General features: G+C 46.1%; 1 protein-coding gene across 2 annotated transcripts; it reads left to right on the top strand.

The window, feature by feature from the left end:
- Nucleotides 1–1,630: 1,630 nt before the first annotated feature.
- On the top strand, nucleotides 1,631–18,268 carry ZSCAN12 (zinc finger and SCAN domain containing 12). 2 transcript variants are annotated; one of them, XR_003521421.2, is made up of 4 exons: nucleotides 1,631–2,691; nucleotides 5,851–5,998; nucleotides 7,511–9,088; nucleotides 14,979–15,100. XR_003521421.2 is itself a non-coding variant. In XM_027602162.2 (4 exons), the coding sequence occupies exons 1-4, from the start codon at nucleotides 2,278–2,280 to the stop codon at nucleotides 15,106–15,108; spliced, it is 1,818 nt and encodes a 605-aa protein (XP_027457963.2). In that variant the 5' UTR covers nucleotides 1,631–2,277; the 3' UTR covers nucleotides 15,109–18,268. The 2 variants fall into 2 exon arrangements, 1 of the variants encoding a protein (XP_027457963.2); XM_027602162.2 differs by having other exon boundaries at nucleotides 7,511–8,636; nucleotides 14,979–18,268.
- Nucleotides 18,269–20,371: the final 2,103 nt, after the last annotated feature.

Here is a 20,371-nt window from a genome sequence, read left to right as displayed (position 1 = left end):
ATCCATCCCATGATGTTTTGGGCCAGGAATTTGGGGAGGGCTCAGCTGCAAGGTTTTTCCATTTCATGTGGCATCTTCTAGTGACACTTGGTGGTATTCATCTGGCAGCTGGGTTTGCCTGAAAAATCCAAGACCGCTGCACTGCCATGCCCAGTGCCTTGGGGCAAGGACAGCTAGAAGGGTGGGCTCAGGGCCTCGTTATAGGATCTTTCCAGCAGGGCAGTCAGCCTGTTCCTGTGATGGCTCAGGACTCCAAGAGCAACTGTTCAAAAACACAAAAAGTGAAAGCTGCTGCTCTCTAAAGGCTCAGGCTGGGAAACTCAAACAGCATCACTTTTGCTGTATTTTATCAGAGCAGTCATCAAACCCACTTAGACTCAAAGGGAAATGACCTAGACCTCCACCTCCTAAGGGAAAAATGCTGAGAATTTGTAGCCATCTTTAATTTTCCAAAACACCCTTGTCCATCCAGATTTAAAGCCTGGGGGATAAATAATAATAAAGTTTTTTGGATTCTCTTTTCCTAAATTATTGTTCAACTTTTTTCTCCTTTCTTGCCTCCTTTACAACTTCTCTAAATACACCCAACATGATTATGAGCTAATCCAGTGTATATATAGGTTTATTTTTTAAACACAAAGTAACTGATCTTCTGAATTAGTTTCACCATGTCTTTCTTGAGTCCTGGATCTCAAAGTCTGCTTTTCCCCCCCTCTTTTGATTTTAGAAGTACTTAGAAGGATTATCAAATATCTCAAGAATCATTTCTCTTTTTTAAATGTTGGGAGTTACCTGGCTTATAAAATGGCCAAATGTTATCAATGAGTTTGGACGAAAAGTATGAGAAATGAGTTTTCCGGAGATCCATTTTTACCTTTGGCGTCTGTTCCGCACCCCTACATCCCTGAGTTTCCCCGCGTGGACGACGCGGAGCGCTGTCCCTGGGCCTGCCCTGTGTCTCGCGCGCTCGGGGCTCGGAGGCTCTTCGGCTGCATCGCACCTGTGACCCAGGCGGACTGCTTCGCCTTGGCCCCTTATTCTGGTGCTGGCTGACTCCTTCAGCGTCAGCCTCCTGCAGGAAGCCGCGCGTCGTAGGGCCGTCATTACCCGAAGACATTACAGAAAGGAAAACTACGGGCCAGTATTTCCCCCGAGCAGAGATGCAAAACCGCCAACAAAACACTGGCAAGCTGACTCTAGTAATTTATAGAGAGAGTTACAGGACAAAGTGGCACCTACTGCACGTGTGCCAGGCCTCGCCCACCGTGGGGCCGAGGTCGCGGGGGCAGCGACAGGGGCAGGAGCTGGGGATTGAGAGTAACGACCCCCGCAGCTCGCCCGCCTAGCTTCCCCGACCTCGCGGGGCCGCGCCCGCCCCTCCCTGCGGCTGCGGCGGAAGTGCGCGCGCGCCCACCGTCTAACTCTCGCGAGCTCGCGGGGCCGCGCGGGAACTGCCCGGCGAGCGCCCGCCCCCTCCCTGCGGCTGCGGCGGAAGTGCGCGCGCGCCCACCGTCTAACTCTCGCGAGCTCGCGGGGCCGCGCGGGAACTGCCCGGCGAGCGCCCGCCCCTCCCTGCGGCTGCGGCGGAAGTGCGCGAGCGCCCACGCCGCTCGCTTCCGGCCTTTGTGGGGCGCTGTGGGCCGCTCGGGCTTCGGACCGCCTGGAGGCCGCGGCCTCTCGTACCCCGGGGGCGACCCGTGTGCTGGCCGCCGCGGGCCGCGGGGGAGCGAGCGTGCGGCCCTGTCCCGCCCTCGGAGAGCCGTGAAACGCGGCGTGGCCTGCGCGGGGGGAAGGAGCGGAGACAGCGCCCGAGGGGCTGGAGCCCTGCGCTCCTGACGGCAGGGTTTCCGCCGGTCGCCCGGCCGTTACAGGAGAAAGGCGACTGAGCGAGGGTGTCCCGACGTTTTATTACTGTTTATTTGCTCTAAATGTTGGTTGCGTCCCCTTGGATTGCCCTTCGTTCCAGGACTCAATGCAGGTGTTTCCTGCCGGCCCGTACTGTTCGTTTGTAGAATCCTCAGACCACTTCGCAGCTTTTACCTAATCTTTTTCTAGATTAGTTTGTTCCCAAGTCTTTTGTAATCGGAGCGTTTCCCTGAGTATCGTAAATTAACCTGGAGGTGGCTTGCAAAGCACAGAAGTGAATTCTTAGAATTTGCAATTTTGGCCGGTGGTGTAGCTTGTGTGAAGAGTGACGGCTTCTCCCTCAGGTCCACCCAGGGGGAACTGAACAGGGACTCTTGCTTGCGGCACCGATAAAGCTTTCGCACAGCTCTGATGGCATCTGCTTGGGCTCTCGCGGCCCGCGGGGACCAGGATGAGCCTCTGGAAGTGAAGATCGAGGAGGAGGAGAGGGAGGACCATACCACCGCCAGACAGGATCAGAACCTGCGAAAGAACAGCACCCACAGCAGGGAGGTCTTCCGGCAGTACTTCCGGCAGTTCTGCTACCAGGAGACGTCGGGGCCCCGCGAGGCGCTGAGCCGGCTCCGGGAGCTGTGCCGTCAGTGGCTGCGGCCCGAGACGCACAGCAAGGAGCAGATCGTGGAGCTGCTGGTGCTGGAGCAGTTCCTGACCATCCTGCCCGAGGAGCTGCAGGCCTGGGTGCGGGAGCAGCACCCGGAGAGCGGGGAGGAGGCGGTGACTGTGCTGGAGGACCTGGAGAGGGAGCTGGATGAGCCTGGGGAACAGGTGCGAAAAAGAGATCTGCTTAATGATAAAAGGTGAATTATGGATTTCTAGGCCAGAGTGAAGTACAACGTTGTTTTACAAGGTGTGTGGACACTTCGGGGCATCAGGCCCGAGCCTCTTAGAAAGTTGGTTAATGTAGTCCTAACTTATTTTTGGCTTCTCTGCGGAAGGATCATGTACTTCTGTACTAGGCCTACAGAGTTCTATTTGATAAAATGCTCAAAAACATTAGAAAGAGATTTCTAAGAGCAAATGTTTGAGAGGTCGTGGTAACGGGGTGCTCAGCAGTCTCTTGAAAGGGGCATTGTTTCTGTTGCGCAACAGTGTATCCACTGCCCTGCCTGCATTAAAGGATTAAACGAAGGAGAAATCAAAGTCACCAGCTTGGAGGAGTGGAAGGTTAGGAGGGGGGGGCCGGGCAGGGATGGGAGTTACTGGGAGTAGTAGAAAGCCCAGTTAGGTTGGACAGGTGAGGTGTGAGTAGAGGGGTTGAAAACAGAGTCCAGGACCTTGAATATCATCTGTGGAATTTAGATTTTATTCTGTAGGACACAGGCGTCTAATGTTTTCTCTTTGAGTCTAAATGAGCTTCTCTAACCCCAGGATGTAACCAAGGTATGTAGGATCTTGTTCTGTTTTGTTTCAGCACTGATAAAAGACAGTGGTTCTCAACCAGTGGCAATTTTGTGCCCTAGAGGCATCTGGCAATGTCTTGGGACATTTTTGGTTGCCATTTGGGGAGGTGCTACTGGCATCTAGTGGCTAATGGGCAGGGACATTACCCGGTATCCTACAGTGTATAGGCAGCCGCATACAACAAAGGATTATCTGACCCAACTTGTCAGTAGAGTCAAGGCTGGGAAGTCTTGCTAGGAAGAATATAAACCAGGGAAATAATAAAACAAGAAGTGCAGCCCAGCACTGGGGCGCCAACAGTGGAAGGGGGGAGCCTGTGGCAGAAGATGTGAGTTTGAGAGAGTTGTGACGGTGAGACTACAGAGGACGAAGCATGTCATAGGTAAGTACTAATTGCAAACGATGACAGATCAGTGGATGAAAAAGGAAGGATGAAGGGAAATGTCTCTACGGAGCAGTCACTTGTAGGCTGAGCACTGGGGACTTCCAGCTTGAGAGACTAGCGTGATCCAGGTGCTCCTAACAGAGTTCGAGGGTTTAGGGGAAAGTGGATTGGGGAAAAGTTCATTTGTTCAGGAGACATTTACTGAATGGAGTTTTGTACCAGGCACCATTCTAGGCACTGGAAACGGAACCGTGAACAAAGTGCAGAAGTTGCTGCTGTCTCATAGATAGATTCTAGTCTAATGAGAGGAGGCAGACAGTAAACAGGGGGTGCTGAGTCACTGGAGAGTTTTGAACAGAGAAGAGGTTTGACCTGACCTAAATTTTAAAAATAATCAGCTGCTCTGTTGGAAGAGTTGTGCCCGGGGGGCTGGTGGTGGGGGTGCGGGAGGCTGGGGGGTCAAAGATAGAAGCAGGGAGACAGGTTCAGCACCAATCCAGGCAACAGGTGCTGGCGGCTTGGACTAGGGCAGTAGCCGTGGAAGTGGTGAGATGCCATTGGATCCTGCCTATTTTGGAGGTAGCACTTGAAGGGATTATGTTTTTCTGTAGGATGTGGGATAGGAGAGAAAGTGAGCTCAGGATTCAACTAAGGTTTTTGTTCTGAACGTCATGATTTGTGGATTCGTCATTCATGGAGTAAAGTCTGGGAGAGAGGAAGGTTTGGAGTCAGGACAGGGATCGAGGGTTACTAGGTATTTGGATGTGTTGATTTTGAGATTCCTATTAGAATCCACCTGGAAAAGTTGAGCAGGCAACTGGGTATAACAAGCTGGGATTCGGTGGAGGGATCTGTGCTAGAAATGCAAAATTGGAACTTGTCAGAATATGGACGACATTTGAGGTTATGAAATGAAGAGAGGTCATCAGGGCAGTGGAAACGGAGAAGCAGCCAGGGAGACAGGAAGAGAACCAGAAGAAAGAAGGGGATTCTCAAGTGCAGGCAGACGTAATGTGGTTTTAAACATGTTGAGTTTGTTTTGCCAACCAGCCCCTTCCCTCGAAGCATGCTGGGGGCAGCTAACGGAATTTAAACTTGATTTCTGAGGCCTTGCCAGAGATCTGTGGATAGAAGACACAACCCACTGTACTGGCCTTTTTCTCCCTCCACATTTGAAGTTGAAACATCTTTTTCTGGGCATTTCAGCATCCTGCTGATTTTGGCTCTTATTCTGGGGGCAGAGGTTACACAATGAAACTGTCAGAATAGAGGCAGTGTGCGGTGATTTCTTATTTACAGAATGTAGCCACTGAAGGGGATTGGGGAGCAGTTTGAGGGCCTGGTGTAGCCGTGCCCTCTGTGAGGTGCTTTGTGTGCATGGTGCCATGTAGTCCAAGTAACAAGTCCCTGCTCACGGAGCTCCTGAACTAAGACACAGACTAAGGAATGAGAGTTGTCCCAGATCCCTGCGTTTCATACCCTGCTGGGGAAACCTGTTATTTTTAAATACAAGGGGAATGATTCCATGCAAGCATGGAAGCTACAGAGTGGCTTAAACTGCTAAATAAATGAGTTTGTTGCAGGAGCAGGGGTCAGGGGTGCAGTGCAGGAAGGGATGGGGTTGAAAGCGAGAGTAGAGATATGCACCTTGAATGAGAAAAGGCCTCTTCCTCTAAGTGGAAGGGGAAAAGGGTGTATGCGGGGGCGGGGGGGGGGGGGGATGATGAAATGAAGGGTGGGTGGTCGGTCATGTGACCATGACCTTGGACAAGGAGAAAATAAGGTCATCTCCTGGAAGGAAGTAGGGTGGGGGCCTGGGAAGGGCAGTCTGTAGGGAACAGCTTCTGGAGCCTACATGGACGATTTCCCCTCCCTCCTCCTCCCCCGTCGCTCCCTTGTTTCCTTCTGCCTTTCTCCAAAGCATAAATGAAGTGAGGGTGGTACAACCAGCATTGTTTAGCTGTGAAGAACAGGAGAAAGGAAGGTTTCTTAGAGGAGGTGCCATGAGGAGGGTCATGGCAGGCTGGTGTCTGGAAGGAAGTTGAGGTGTCAGAGAGCTGGGTGTCACTGCCATGATTCGTATACTCTTATTTTCTGTTCACAGACTGAGTGTGTGAGCTGTGTCTCGTTTGCCACAGGTCTCAGTCCACACTGAGGAACGGGACCAGCGCTTGCCGGAGATGGCCCCTCTGGGAACAGAACAGGAGCCCAGCATGTCCTTCCCACCCCTGATGGCACAGCTCAAGTGTGAGTCTCCAGAACCTGAAGCCCAGCTGGAGGAGCAAGGTAAAGAAGACAGACCCGTCTTGGGAGGAAGGCGAGGTTGGGGCTGGCCCAGGCCTCTGTAGTACTCTGTACTGTTTCTGATCATCAGAGTCGGGACGTCTCTCATGCACAGCCACTTTGGTTTGTCACTCTTCGGGTTATCAGGACAATGGAAATAACTATCAGAATCACGCAGTTAAGTGATCTCAAGTAAAATATTTTTTTTTGAATTCTTGCACTGTTTTACTTGAGATCACTTAACTGCGTGATTCTGATAGTTATTTCCTATTGTCCTGCTACCCTGCTTTCCCAGCCTTTATCCTGTCAGACGGTACTACGGTCTTCACTTTGGCTGTACCCTTCCTCCTTCAGTAAACAAGCCTCTGCCCCACGATGTCTGCAGTTTTCAGATGGTTCAGGAGAAAATGTATATATGTGTACGCTTACAAAGAGAAGAAACAAAGCAAATGTGGCAGAATGTTAAAAGTTGGTGAATGGATGAAAGACCCCTTATCGTCCTTGTCTCTATTTTGTCTATATTTATTCTTTCCCATTTAATTTTTTAAAATAGGTAAAAATTCATGCAGTTCAAAAACAAAAACTTAAAATTATCCAGTGAAAAGTTTTCATTTCACCTTGTTCCCTCGGCCATCTGGCCTCCTAGCTCTGAAATAGGTTGTCACTGTTCTAAGTTCTTGTGTGTCCTTCTCAAGATACATAGTTTTTCATATTCCAGTAAATACCTTTTCTTGTCTTTATCATAAAGATGATAAAAGCTTACATTTTTTTTTTAAAGATTTTATTTATTTATTTGACAGAGACACAGCGAGATAGGGAACACAAGCAGAGGTAGCAGGAGAGGGAGAAACAGGTGGGAAGCCGAGCAGGGAGCCCGATGCGGGGCTCGGTCCCAGGACCCTGAGATCATGACCTGAGCTGAAGGCAGCCGCTTAACGACCCAGGCGCCCAAAAGCTTGCATTTTTTTATTTCTTAGCAGCTTAATAGTAAAATGTATGGGTGAACCACACAGTAAACTTATCCATCCCCCAGGTTGTCTCCAGTGTTGTATTGTAACAGGTGGTGCTGTGGTGAATGTGTGTAATTCTGCAGTATAAATTCCTGTATGTGAAAATACTAGGTCAAAGGTTAAATACATTTGTAATTTTGACAGATGTTGTCAAATTGCCTTCTATAAAGCCTGGGTCAGTTTACACTCCCACTGGCAACATGTGATACCCATTTCATGAACACAGTGTTACATCGTAACTACCTCCTACTGGGCAGGATAACGGGTGAATATTGTGTCTCAATATTGTTTAAATTTGCTTTTCTCTTATTACAGTCAGTTTTTCCTTTGTCCAGTTTCTATTGGGTGATTGGTCTTTTCCATAACAATTTTTGGAGTGCTTTCCATATTGTGTCTGTCCTGTGTTCTAATACATTTCATAGTCCTGCAGAAACTCTAGGTTCTTATGTACTTTTCACTGACGAATCTTACCTTGGAAACTAGTTGACTTGGCAATCCATTGTAGTTTCAGGTGTTGAGACTGGAAACGAGTACAGGAATTTAAAGCAAGAAGTTTCTGAAGAAATGGAACCATATGAGAATATGTCTAGATTTGAAAGTGAAGTGTCCCAGCCCACTTGGTGCAGAAAAGCTGATGAATCTGAAGCAAAAACAGAAGAATCTTCTGGACACTCCAGGGAAGGTGAACAATCTACAGGTGATGAAAACAGAGTCAGTCTGACTGAACAGCAGAGGGTCTGTCTGGGAGAAAAACCTCACGAATGCAAGGAGTGTGGGAAAGCCTTTAGTCAGCACTCGCGCCTTATAGAACATCAGAGGGTCCATACTGGAGACAGGCCCTACAGATGCGAGGAATGTGGAAAAACTTTCCGTGGGAGAACTGTGCTTATTCGGCACAAAATAATACACACCGGAGAGAAACCGTATAAATGTAATGAGTGTGGCAAAGCCTTTGGCCGGTGGTCAGCTCTTAACCAACATCAGAGACTTCACACAGGAGAGAAGCACTACCACTGTAATGAGTGCGGCAAAGCCTTTAGCCAGAAAGCAGGCCTCTTTCACCATCTCAAGATCCACACAAGAGACAAACCGTACCATTGTACTCAGTGTAATAAAAGTTTCAGTCGGCGCTCAATACTTACTCAGCATCAAGGAGTTCACACTGGGGCGAAGCCCTATGAGTGCAGCGAGTGTGGAAAAGCCTTTGTTTATAACTCATCCCTTGTTTCCCACCAGGAGATCCACCACAAAGAAAAGTGCCATCAGTGTAAGGAATGTGGGAAATCCTTCAGTCAGAGTGGCCTTGTTCAGCATCAGAGGATCCACACTGGGGAGAAGCCTTACAAGTGTGACATATGTGGAAAAGCCTTTATTCAGAGGACGAGTCTTATAGAACATCAGCGAATTCACACTGGGGAGAGACCCTATAAATGTGATAAGTGCGGGAAGGCTTTCACTCAAAGATCCGTCCTCACGGAACATCAGAGAATCCACACTGGAGAGAGGCCCTACAAGTGTGATGAGTGTGGGAATGCCTTCCGTGGAATCACCAGCCTCATTCAGCATCAGAGAATCCACACTGGGGAGAAACCCTACCAATGTGATGAATGTGGTAAAGCCTTCAGACAGAGGTCAGATCTTAGTAAACACCAGAGAATCCATAGTAGAGGTGGTCCCTGTAAATGTAAAGAGTGTGGGGAATCGTTCAGGCAGACCTCAGCTCTCATTCAACATCAGACTATCCACAGAGGAGAAAAGCCTGTTTCTCTCTGATGGCTACAGGGAAGCTGTGTGACGGAGTGCAGGCTGGAGAGAAATCCTAGCTTTGAAATCATTTGGGAAAATGCCAGTCACTGTTGCTATAAGGAAACCTCAGCTATTATATAAAGAATTCCCTGTGTGCTGCCTGTTCTGTCAGGTGCTGTGGAGATCAAGAAGCATAACACCAAATTCCTCTTCTCCAAAGTTTACAGTTTAGCTGGGGATAGCTAAATACCACGTGTGAGGTTAGGTAAGACTCTGCAGTAGGGCAGGAGAATTGATGGTGCGAGTGCCGTGTCTTGGAAGTGGCTTGTGGCGCACAGTAAGTGCCGTCCGTCCAGGAGGACGGACTACCGACGCCTCGGGGTCAGGAAAGATCTTACAAAAAGGGTTGGATGGGCAGAATTGGAAGGCAAAATGGAAAGCATTTAGGGTAAAGGAAATGCAGGCAGAGTGCTTGTGGTTTGGAGGCGTCCGAGCCGACCTGAGGTCGAGAGTCCGTCCGGTTGGCAGTTGATGGCAGTACGCTGGCTGCAGAGCTTGGGGACAGACTGCGGGAGGGCGAGCGTGCGTCTTAGCACTTTTCTGACTTCATTCCTAAAATATCTCTGTAAATTAAAATCACTGGCCATTGGAAAGGTGAGGACTCTTGCGTGTGGAGATGGGGACATAACTGCCATGGCGCAGAGGGAAGACCAGCCACTGAAGGGTAGGTCTCCGGCTCCAAGTCCTGTCCATGGCTCTAGGGATGCTTCCACTTCACTGGGCATCAGAATCGCGTGTGGAGCTCGTTTAAAATGCCCACGTCCCACTCACAGACATTCTGCCTCATTAAGTCTGGGATGGGGGCCGAGAATCTTCATGTTTGTAGCCGGTCACCTGATTCTGCAATTCGAGAAACACCGCATTGAATCCCAGCTGCCTTCATGGTTGCCTGTGGCGTGCGGACACGTGAACCGCTGCTGGATTAGAGCGTAAGGGAAGCCCGACGGAGGACAGGTGCCACCGGTACTTTAGAGAGAACCTGACCACCGGCCAGCCACAAGGGCTTCAGGCTGGCCTTCCCACCTCTTCACATTTAAAGGTGTCAAAATAGTCTCCTGACCTACATTCAAAGGCTCCGGGAGTCATCTGAGCACAAGGCTGTGTGTGTTTAGTTAGGGGAGGGCGCTAGTGTTCTCTCTTTGGCTTCTGACCTCTCTTTTCCCCCAATTACATAGTTCTCGTGTTCTGAATTCCCTAATAACTGTTCTTCAGAACTGGTTTACAATTTTTTTGGTTTGTAAACCTTCTTGAGCACATAAAAGAGCCAAAGATTAGTGACTCTGTCCTTTGGGACTTGTGAAAACATGAACCGATAACTGGTTGACTTTACTCCTGTTTTACTGAGTAAACAGTTCGGTCCTAGATGAGGGCCTGTGATGATTATTTCGGGTAGTCAGCAGCTACAGAGAGGCACACATGGCTCCTGGTCTGTTGATCTTTTTATTTACAGAGACTGTTTTTAATTTTCACTCAGCTGTCCTCTGATTTCCCTCCCTTGCTACCTTGCCACGGCAGACTCTGCAATTTCTGGGACTACCTCCCCACCCTACCTCATCCCACAGGACTCCAGGATCCTCTCCACCCCTCACCTCTAGCTGGTTAGTGGGTTTGAAGTGCTGAGACAAAAGGGGGAGGGGAGAAATGGGTAATTGCCTTCCTTTAACTACTCTTAACTGCCATTGTATCTAGCCCATCTCCTCCCTGCTCCTATAGTGTACTCTGCCCCCTTTCCCTTCGGCCCTTGTCTCCTGCCCCCTCTATCTGTAGCCTGATCCAGAACATGAGAGTGTCATCACTGGCTTGGAACCAGAAGGGTCCCTGGAGAAATAGCTCTGTAGCTTTTAAGCTCTTAAATGTGAGCACATTTTCCCATAAGAATAATAATGGTATTAGTACTATAATTTAGGCATATTATGACACATGTGTCATTTGCTTTTGGGATTGGAATTTACATGACCATGGGAAAACATCCTGAGTTCACAATAGAAGAAAGCAAATGAACATTTGAAAAAACAACTCAATCACAAGTTGAGGACTCTTTATTTAGGTGTTTATCCTAATACCAACATGGGAGCTGCACACATGAGACACTGAGGCAGCCAGGGTTGGGGAACTAATTTTTTACATCCAGAAAACAGTTTGTTGCCCTGAGTGAGCCTGAGAGCTTTGAGCTGTGTGTGTTCCTGCCCCCTTCCCCAGCTCACCCTGCCTTGCATTTCTCACTCTGGCAAGCTCCTTGCTGCTTAGTGATGAGAACCCCTATGAGCACGTCCTCTTCACCAGCTGATGATATTCGTGCTCGTCACCTGCTCACATGTCAGACACGGTATCCAAACTGAAGTTACTCTGACCTCTCTCAAATCCTACTGCTCACTGGAACGCAATTTCTTATTTTAAACTTGCTTTCTGTTCACAGTGCCTTTACTTACAGGTTATGTAGTTCATCTTCTGCTTAACACGTTCTCAACGCAGATGCGTGCCTCCATTTACCTCTAACGCCTTTAATTGCCTAATATAAAGGACCCATAGATAGAGACCCAGAACATCGGGATGTGCCTGTGATGTAGCATACAGTTCATAACTTGTTTAAAAATAAAGGTGGGAGTTTTGTTCTGGTTGTTTCTTGTACTTAAATATAGTTGCAGTACCAAGAAAGGGTGGGGTGGCGTGGAATTTCCAGGTAGGCATCAAAGGGGTCAAACTATCCAGGATAAGGAGAAAAGAGAGTATAACTGGAGCTAAATTGGCAACACAGAAGTAGAAGGCCCTGAGGGGCAAATGGAGGACATGACAGGTTAGAGATGAAATTGGGGAGTGTGGCGAACAGAGAATGATGAAAGTCCAGAGTGCATCTTTATGGATAAAAGCTGGATGTGGTCTAATAGGGACAGGAACTAGGAAATCAGGGTCCTTTGAAGCAGCTTACCTTTGTGGATTTTGAAACCATTGGCAATAACAGGCAGTAGGATGGAAAGGAAAAATGTGAAATTAAAGCAAGTCCAAGGTAGAAATAATGTCAGTCAAGAGTAGTAACAGCCAGGTTGAGGAACTGGTGTAACACTGGAATCACAAAGCAGTGGCTTAGAAATAACAGTAAGGATGAGAGTGAGATTGACTGGCTTCTCTTTTCTAATTGATTCAAGGTAAACAAGATACTGAGTGTTTAAGACAAAAAAAGTGAAGGGGGCTTTGAAGAGTAACCTGACAAACGGGTTTAGTGGATGTAATAGAAAGGGACTCAGTTGTAAGAAGAGGTTGCTGGAATTTTAGGTGTGAGAGAAAGCTACTGAGGAAACGGATTGAGCAGGGCTCTGAATTGAGAAATGTCAGTTGTGGGGTGAGGCTGGCAGTGGAGAGCAGGTCTGCACCCCTGTGCTCTGAACAGAAATGGCCTCTTGTTATTTGCCATAGATTATTCATTATAGAGTTCTTACGCCCTTATTGGCGTCTTTGGGAGTCGAGAATAGGATTTGTTAGTAATATGTAACATATACGGCTTACTAAGGGCCGGGCATTACCAAGTGCTTTATTTTCTTTTTAGCTGGGGAAACTGAAATCAGGGAATTGAAGCTGCCTGAGGTCACAAAGTTATAATATAGTGGAGCCAGGCTTTGAACCCAAGCAGCCCAATTCTAGAGCCCACACTTCCCATTTCAGTTGAAGGAACCCTGTGTTGCAGTGGTAATCAATGTCCTGAGTAATGATCTGTGCAAGCTTTTCTACTGTCATTTCTTTCGTTTTTTTTTTTTTTTAAGATTTTATTTATTTGAGAGAGAATGAGAGATACAGAGCACGAGAGGGAAGAGGGTCAGAGGGAGAAGCGGGCGTGGGACTCAATCCCGGGACTCCAGGATCATGACCTGAGCCGAAGGCAGTCACTTAACCAACTGAGCCACCCAGGTGCCCACTACTGTCATTTCTAAAAGATACTTCAGAAACCCCAGAGTCCTAGGTAGTATCCAAGGTAGTATTACCACCCTCTCTGCACACCAAATCTTGGATGAGGTTTGGTCAATGTAATGTGAACCCTAATGCTTGCTGCCTACACAAGGAGGGTGTCCACAGGAGACATTCCACTAAAAATGGACTCTTTATAGGAAAGGATCACCTTCTATTGTGACAGAATACGGGATTTTTGGCAGTCTTCATTAATACACATCATAAAGATGATGTCCGGGTATGGATCTATCCAATAACCCATATGGATCTATTCTTGATAAGGGTTTTATATTTGTAGCTAACACCACTTCTAGGATTAAAGGAAACAGAATTATATAAAATAGTTCTTTCAGGTGCCTCTCCTGACTCCACAAGCCCACAATTTATTTGAGCAACAAGTTGCCCTATTCAGTTTAGGGATAATCATTTGACAACCTTTAATTAAATATTCTCAACTTTCATCCTTTCACCCTGAAAAGTTCTCATATCGCAGTCCCTCTAGCAGTTCATTTTACTGGAATTTCTTTGGGTCCTCTCTCATGCCAAATGTTTTTGGATGTAATTGGTAAGGGGTCCTTGCACATTTTTTATACGCACATATATATATGTAAAGTACATAGGAATATATTTTATAAAAATGTGTTGTACATAGGTTTTATTTTATACATATAATTTGATTTTGATAAAGCCAGCCATGGTAAGTAAACTCAGTTGAGTAGCTCCTTGGCTCACATTTTAAGAGCATCATTGAGAGCCAGCGGTTTTCCCTTGATTTCGTGGAAACCACGGACCGTTCACCCACACTTCCAGGTCTGAAAGCCCATCGGTCAAGGCTCCCGGAGCTTTCAGCCGGCACAGCTGAAGGGGTCCATGTTTGTTCTACGGACCATCTTATAAGCCCAAATGTGTGTGTGTGTATATATATAGAGAGAGAGAGCCCAAATGGTCCTTCTGGGTACCCAGAAGGACCTCTAAGTGGACGGTATTTGTCACCTGTCGTTTATGGTGAGCTCTTTACTACTCTTCAGGCTTGATAGGCATATTTTACTTTTTGATCTAGTTGTGCCTACCTAAGTGATGATCTCATTTCATACCCGCTAAAAAACGTGCGTTTTCTGTAGTCAAACTGAATTCAGGCAAGTGATTTACTACGGTTGTGTCTCACTTCCCCGTAGGGAACGTGGAGACGAGGAGCCGCCGACCGGGCGTGACGTGGGCCAGGTGGCTTCTCCGCCCCGTGCTTCGCCCCCGTGCGCGCGAGCCGTGTTCCCGGGACGGCCGCGGGCACTCGCCTGCCTCGGGGACGGCCCCCCAGCCTTTGCTCAGCGTCGTGCGAGCCGGGGCCCCCCTCCCCCGCGGGCGCCGCCCGGAGGCTCTGCGGGGCGGGGACGCCGCCAGGCAACCGCAGAGAGGGGAAAGCCTCCAGGCCCCGAGAGGAGCCCGAACGGCGCCGCGGGGGTGGGGGCTGCAGCCGGCCGGGAAGCGCGGGCGCCGCGAGCCTCGGCGCGCACCGGTGCGGGGGCGGAGCGCAGCCTTGCGCACCGCGGGCTCCGCGCGGCCTCTCCGCGCGCGCCCCGAGGCTCCGGGCTGGGCCGGGGGTGGGGTAGGGTCCGGCGATGGAGAGTTGCCGGGGGAGTCAAGGACGGCCTCGAGGGTTTGAGCTGTATCAGGGCACCTGGACTGTTGAGAAAAAGAAGGTCTGGGGTCCCGGTTTTGTAAAAGGAAAGTGCGGTTGGTCGGGGAGAGGATCTGACGCCTGACCCCGTGCGGTGGCTGCGGCGACGCTGGAAGAGGCTCGAGGCCACGTACTGGTTGTGTGACTTAGCAAATGGCTTGATCGCTCTGTACCGCAGTGTCATTCAGGTGTCAGTGGGATTATAATAGTACCTACTTAACTAAGTTTGCAGTTACTTTTAAAGAAATATTAGCTGATACTATTTTCTCATTTCTGATGTTATTTTCTCTACTATTTCTTCGGGATTCTTTGAAGGGGAGAACCCAAGGGAAGAGGGTCATGGTCTTTCAAGTTTCATTAACAAACATTTAGGAAGTAAAAGATTCAGCACATGGTGCTATAGCTAATAATTTGCAAAGTCCCTCCCACTCAATGTATTTAGCTTCCTGACAGTTCCTTTTTCTTTCAGTGCCTTGTCCGGGTAGTGAATTCTTGAGTAAAAGAGCTGAACAAAAATTAGAGTTTCTGTTAACAGTGTTATTTTGTGCCCCAGGAAGAAGACTAGCCACAAGGAAATACTTCTGAAAAACCGTTGTGAACCCCAGGCTGGCGTGAATCTTCTCCTGAGTGCTCTCATTCCAGAATGGCGGTCCTCCTGCGGAAAGGTCCCTAATAGTGACTGATGGCAGAGGGAGAGGGCCGTGCCTGGGACCACGCTGGCAAAGAAGTCATGGATAGTCCTTCAGACTTTAAGTTGCTACTACCAGGAGATAGCTACCTGGGCCTCCCAGGGCTGTCAGAAGACTCTCCGAGCTTTGCCCACAGTTGCTGAGACCAGAAACAGACCAAGGAGCAGGTGCTGAAGCAGGTCCTGACCCCTGGCTGGGAAGCTGCGGACCCAGGCAGGGATGATATCCAGGATGTGGAGAAGAGGCATCACTTGTGCTAGAGAAGTTGGAGACAGCTTTTTGGAGGAAAAGCCATCAGGTGGGAAGGGTTGGGATAATCACATATGTTATGGCTTGAATAGTGAAAGTCTTCTGCAATAGCAGAGAAAGCAGTGAAACTGAACTTTAGCATCCACTACATGTCTCTGCAGCCAAAACCCAGCCCCTCCCTCATGGGCTTTAATTCCCCTTATTCGTGTGCACCTCTGGAAAGTTTTTCAATTTTGGGTTGTTGTTGTTGTTTGGGCGACTTCAAATTCAGTTTTCCAAGACCAGCTTCATCCCATTGCCTTTACGGTCCAGGCGAAAGAATAGAACAAGAAATGCTTATGGCAGAGATAGTACTTTGGAATCCAAGGTTTCAAGTGCAGCCTGTTAAGACCCTGGTCATAGTTTGACTTTGAGCATTATTGCCTTTTGAAATGGAAAGCAGATGAGAAAGGGTGTCTGCAGAGAAAGATGAGATCCTTGAAAGGAAGCTTTTCAGAACTCTCAGTAATGTCCTTTCCCTTGAAAATTTGCCCCTATCCATGTCCTTTTCATTATCTGCCCGATTCTTGAGGTAGAAAATCTCAGCCATATTTGTGAGTGGTTTTGTTTGAATTGTTTTGACCTATTCAACTCCTTTAACTTCAAAGTGCAGCTTTCTTCCTATGTTTTAGTCCTGAACATTACTGGAAAAGTTATTTTCCCCACTTTAGTTTTTTCCCCATCAAAACAGTATGTATTTTGAAACTGTTCTAGCTGTTGCTTCAAGTTAACTTTTATTATATACCACTGTTCATTGATTGACTCAATAAATATTTATGGAGCATTTTGCTTGTCTATAGTAGTGGCCTGGGTACATTTCAGTTGGCATAAATGGTCCTTTTAACTCGCACTAACAAATTAAAATTTCTCTTGATTTCATGATACTCCATTTTTCATCTCTGGATTCAAACTTATCTCCTCTTAACTTTTTTGATTATACCTTCCTGATTCTTTGTCACATTTTGTGAGAAAATCCTCCATGTTCTTCCAAAATTTCTGCCCAGCTGTCTCTTCTCCTCACTCAAACTGGAACCTCGCATGCCTTTTTGGGCACTTCGCCAAATGGAGACGACAGTTTAGATACATAGAACAGGCATGCACTTTAGATAAAACTGGGTTTTATTTTTATCACTGTTCTTCATCTTAAGTCTCATCTCAGCAGAAGAGACACCTGACTTTTGAAATGCCTGTGCATTTTTTTTTTAAGGTGGTGTTACTGAGAATGAAAATAAGGACTTGTCTCCAACACAAAAAAATTCTGAAGGTTACAAATCATGTGGTGGGATCTCTGTAGAACTTCAACACCTATGCAGTAAGTGTAGGAGTTTTTAGTCACTGGTGAGTCCTTACTCAGCATTAGGGAGTCCAGATGCCGAAGAGAATCTCTTTGAGAACAGGTTTAGAAAGGCTTTTGTTTAGAGTGGGTCCCTCCTTTCCCACCAGGAGATCTGCCACATGGAAAAATGCTCAGTGCAAGGAATGTGGAAAAGCTTTCATTATGGTGGCCTCATTTTACATCAGAGACATGAACGAGAGACTGCAGAGATGTGATGACTATGGAGGAGGATTTCATTCAGCGCAGAAGCCTTACCGAACCTTATGTGCAGGAAAGAGGAATGCCTTCACCACAAGTCAGGACTGACTGTGCACCAGAGAATCTACACAGGAGAGAAATCTTGTACATGTGATGAATGTGGAAATGCTTTGCATGGAATCACCAGCTTTATTCAGCATTGGAGAATTCATGCTACAGGGAAATCCAGACTGTGATGAGTATGGAAGTCTTCAGACAGTGGTTGGACCTTGGTAGACATCAGTGAATCCATATCAGAAAAGTTCTTATAAATGAGAGGATTGTGGGAAGTTGAATGGACAGACACCAAGTCTCCAGAACAGAATCTCCACAGTATTGGAAAATTAATTTAATTAATGTAAATGGGCGAGTTATATGGGGAATGGGTATTCTTAATTGCCCAATTTAGCGAGTAAAAACAGTCAGTGAATGTCTCAGGTCAAGAAGAGGAAAGGCCAGCAGTTCTTTTTTGCTTTCTAGGGGAGTCTGTAGATGTAAGCAACCAGGACTTTTGAAACAAGTTGCTTCCTTGCATCCCAGGACTTGTGATACTGTCTCCTGGATGACTGTGCATACATGTTTTCCCCAGCCTGCTCTAATCTTATAGCTTTAATTCATTCATCAAGAGTAGATTATTGTCTACTGTTACATTTTATTTTCTTTATGGGCTAAATAGGTTTGTGTCTCTACCCCAGGACATAAAAATCACATTTATAAAGTTTCAGTACATGCAATGAAAGTAACCACATCATTAATTTTTGGACACTTTCCTAAATTTGAGACTGCTTCTGTGTTCTCCAGCATAAGGTCGTGTAAGTGTCCTTCATAGAATATATATTTTCCAGCTTTGGTTTGATTGTTTTTTTTTAAGATAGTGAAAGATAATTAACATACAGCCTATTGACAGATAACGATGGAGATATTTTCCCTTACAGATAACACATAATATAATGTTGTGAAGGCTAATACTTTAAGTAACTTGCTTATTATCCTTTTTAGTTCTAAAACAGGTGAAAAGAATCTTTAGAAGCTTTTCAGCAAGTTGTTAATATAGCCCAATCTCTATGAGAGATAATGAGGCTTATGTAATTTATAGTAGGTCACTAAATATAGGAAACATAGATTTTAAAACTCTACAGTGATTATTTCAGAACTCTGAGTGTATTTGTTGTATATTCCTAAATTTTTTTGAATAGGTATTACAGGAGGTGCCTGGGTGGCTCAGCCAGTTAAGCCTCCGACTCTTGATTTCGGCTCAGATCATGGTCTCAGGGTGCTGAGATGGAGTCCCATGTCGAGCTCAGTGCTAGACATGGAGCCAGCTTAAGATTCTGTTCTCCCTCTGCCCCTCCCCGCCATATGTGCTCTCTTTCTCTCTCAAAGGAAAAAAAAAGGTCATTTTAGAAGACGGACTGCATTTGGGGTACCTGGGTAGCTCAATCAGTTCAGTGTGTCTGCCTTCTGCCCAGGTCATGATCCCAGGGTCCTGGGATCGAGCCCTACATCGGGCTCCCTGCTCATCGGGGGGTCTGCTTCTCCCTCTGCCTCTGCTCCCCCGCAACTCGTGCTCTCTTGCTCACTCTCTCAAATAAAATCTTAAAAAAAAAGAAGAATGACTGCATTCTGTAAAAGGCCTTTATAGCATCTATAGAAATCATGGGTTTTTTTTTTCTTAATTTTATTATTGTCTTATATTATGTGAAAGGATTTTCTAATATTGAACCAACCTTGCATTCCTGCAGTAAGTCCTACTTAGTCATGGTGTATTCTTTTCTTAATGTGTTAATGAGTTTGTTCATATTTTATTTAGTACATTTTTCTTCAATGTTTATATGAAATTGGTCTGTAACTTTTTTTTTTGTACTATATTTTCCAGGTTTAGGTGTCAACATTTTAATTGCATCATAAAAGTAATTATATTTTTGTTCATTTTTAATACTGTAGAACAATTTATAGAGCACTGAAATTAGCTGGTCTTTGAAGGTTGAATTCTGATGTAAAGCCATCTGGACTGGGTGCTTTCCTGTAGGATAGTTCCTTGGTAACTTTTTCTGTTTCTTCTACAAAACCAGTCTGTTTAGGCTTTCTATTTATAATGAGGGTCAATTTTAGTAATATATTATTTGCTTAGAAAATTCTCCATTTCATCTAGATTTTTAAATTTGTTTGCCTTGAATCTGCAATATAATCAGTTACAATTTTTTAAACAGTTTAATGGAGGGAAATTGATACACAATAAACTGCAGAAGTGTACAGTTGTACATGTTTTAACACGTGCACACCTGTGAAATAATCACCACAATCAATATAATGAACATATCGATCACCCAAAAATATTAATGTGTGTGCCTTGATAATCCCTCTCTCCCACACTTGCCTGCACCCACTTCATCTCCAGGCAACCCCTGCTCTGCTTTCCGTTGCTATAGATTTAGTTTGCATTTTTTAGAATTGGATAGGAATGGAATACAGTATGTACCCTCTTTTTTTGGTCCAGCTTCTTTCATTCACCATAATTATTTGGAGATTCATCCCTGTTGTTGCATGTATCAATAATCCATTCTTTTTCTTGTTGAGTACTCCATTGTATGGATACACCACAGTTTGTTTGTACATTTACCTATTGATAGATGTTTGGGTTATTTTCATTTGGGGGCTCTTAAAAATGAAGTTGCTGCAGACATTTGTGTACAAGTCTTCGTATAGACATATGCTTTCATTTCTCTTCAGTAAATACCTAAGAGTGTGGGATGGTTAGATCTACCTGCTAAGAATTTTTTTTTTTAAAGAAACTCATATTGTTTTCTAATATATATATATATATATATTTTTTTTTTTAAGATTTTATTTATTCATTCATGAGAGACAGACACAGAGAGAGAAGCAGGCTCCCAAGGAGCAGGGAGCCTGATGCAGGACTCGATCCCAGGACCCTGGGATCATGACCTGAGCCGAAGGCAGACGCTTAACCATCTGAGCCACCCAGGCGCCCTGTTTTCTATATTTGTTCTCTTTCACATCCCTACCAGCAGTGTATGAGCTTTCCTTCACTACACATTCTTGCCAGCACTTGGTAAGGTCAGTCTTTCATTTTAGACAACCTAATAGGTGTGTATCTTACTGTAATTTTAATTTGCCTTTCCTAATGACTAATGACATTGAGCATCTTTTCTTGGGATTATTTGTCATTCCTATAAAGCCTTTTGCTAAAGTATCTGTTCAAGACTCTGCCCATTTTTTCATTGGGGTGTTTGTTTTCTACACTTATATATTCTGGATTCCAGTCTTTTCTCAGTGCAAGGATGTATTAATATTTCTTGCAGTCTGTGGGCTTAATAGTGTGCTTTGAAGAGCAGAATTTTAAATGTTCATGAAGTACAATTTTATGTTTTTTTT

This window comes from Zalophus californianus, chromosome 7, assembly GCF_009762305.2.
Source record: "Zalophus californianus isolate mZalCal1 chromosome 7, mZalCal1.pri.v2, whole genome shotgun sequence".
Taxonomy (NCBI): Eukaryota; Metazoa; Chordata; class Mammalia; order Carnivora; family Otariidae; genus Zalophus; species Zalophus californianus.
This window is presented reverse-complemented; position numbering and strand designations above follow the sequence as displayed.

Excerpts from the sequence above, each read along its gene's own strand:
- ZSCAN12 (XM_027602162.2), top strand. The coding sequence starts at position 2,278 with ATGGCATCTGCTTGGGCTCTCGCGGCCCGCGGGGACCAGGATGAGCCT. Across the intron at positions 2,692-5,850 it reads TGGATGAGCCTGGGGAACAG|GTCTCAGTCCACACTGAGGA; the intron begins GTGCGAAAAAGA and ends CGTTTGCCACAG. Across the intron at positions 5,999-7,510 it reads AGCCCAGCTGGAGGAGCAAG|TTTCAGGTGTTGAGACTGGA; the intron begins GTAAAGAAGACA and ends AATCCATTGTAG.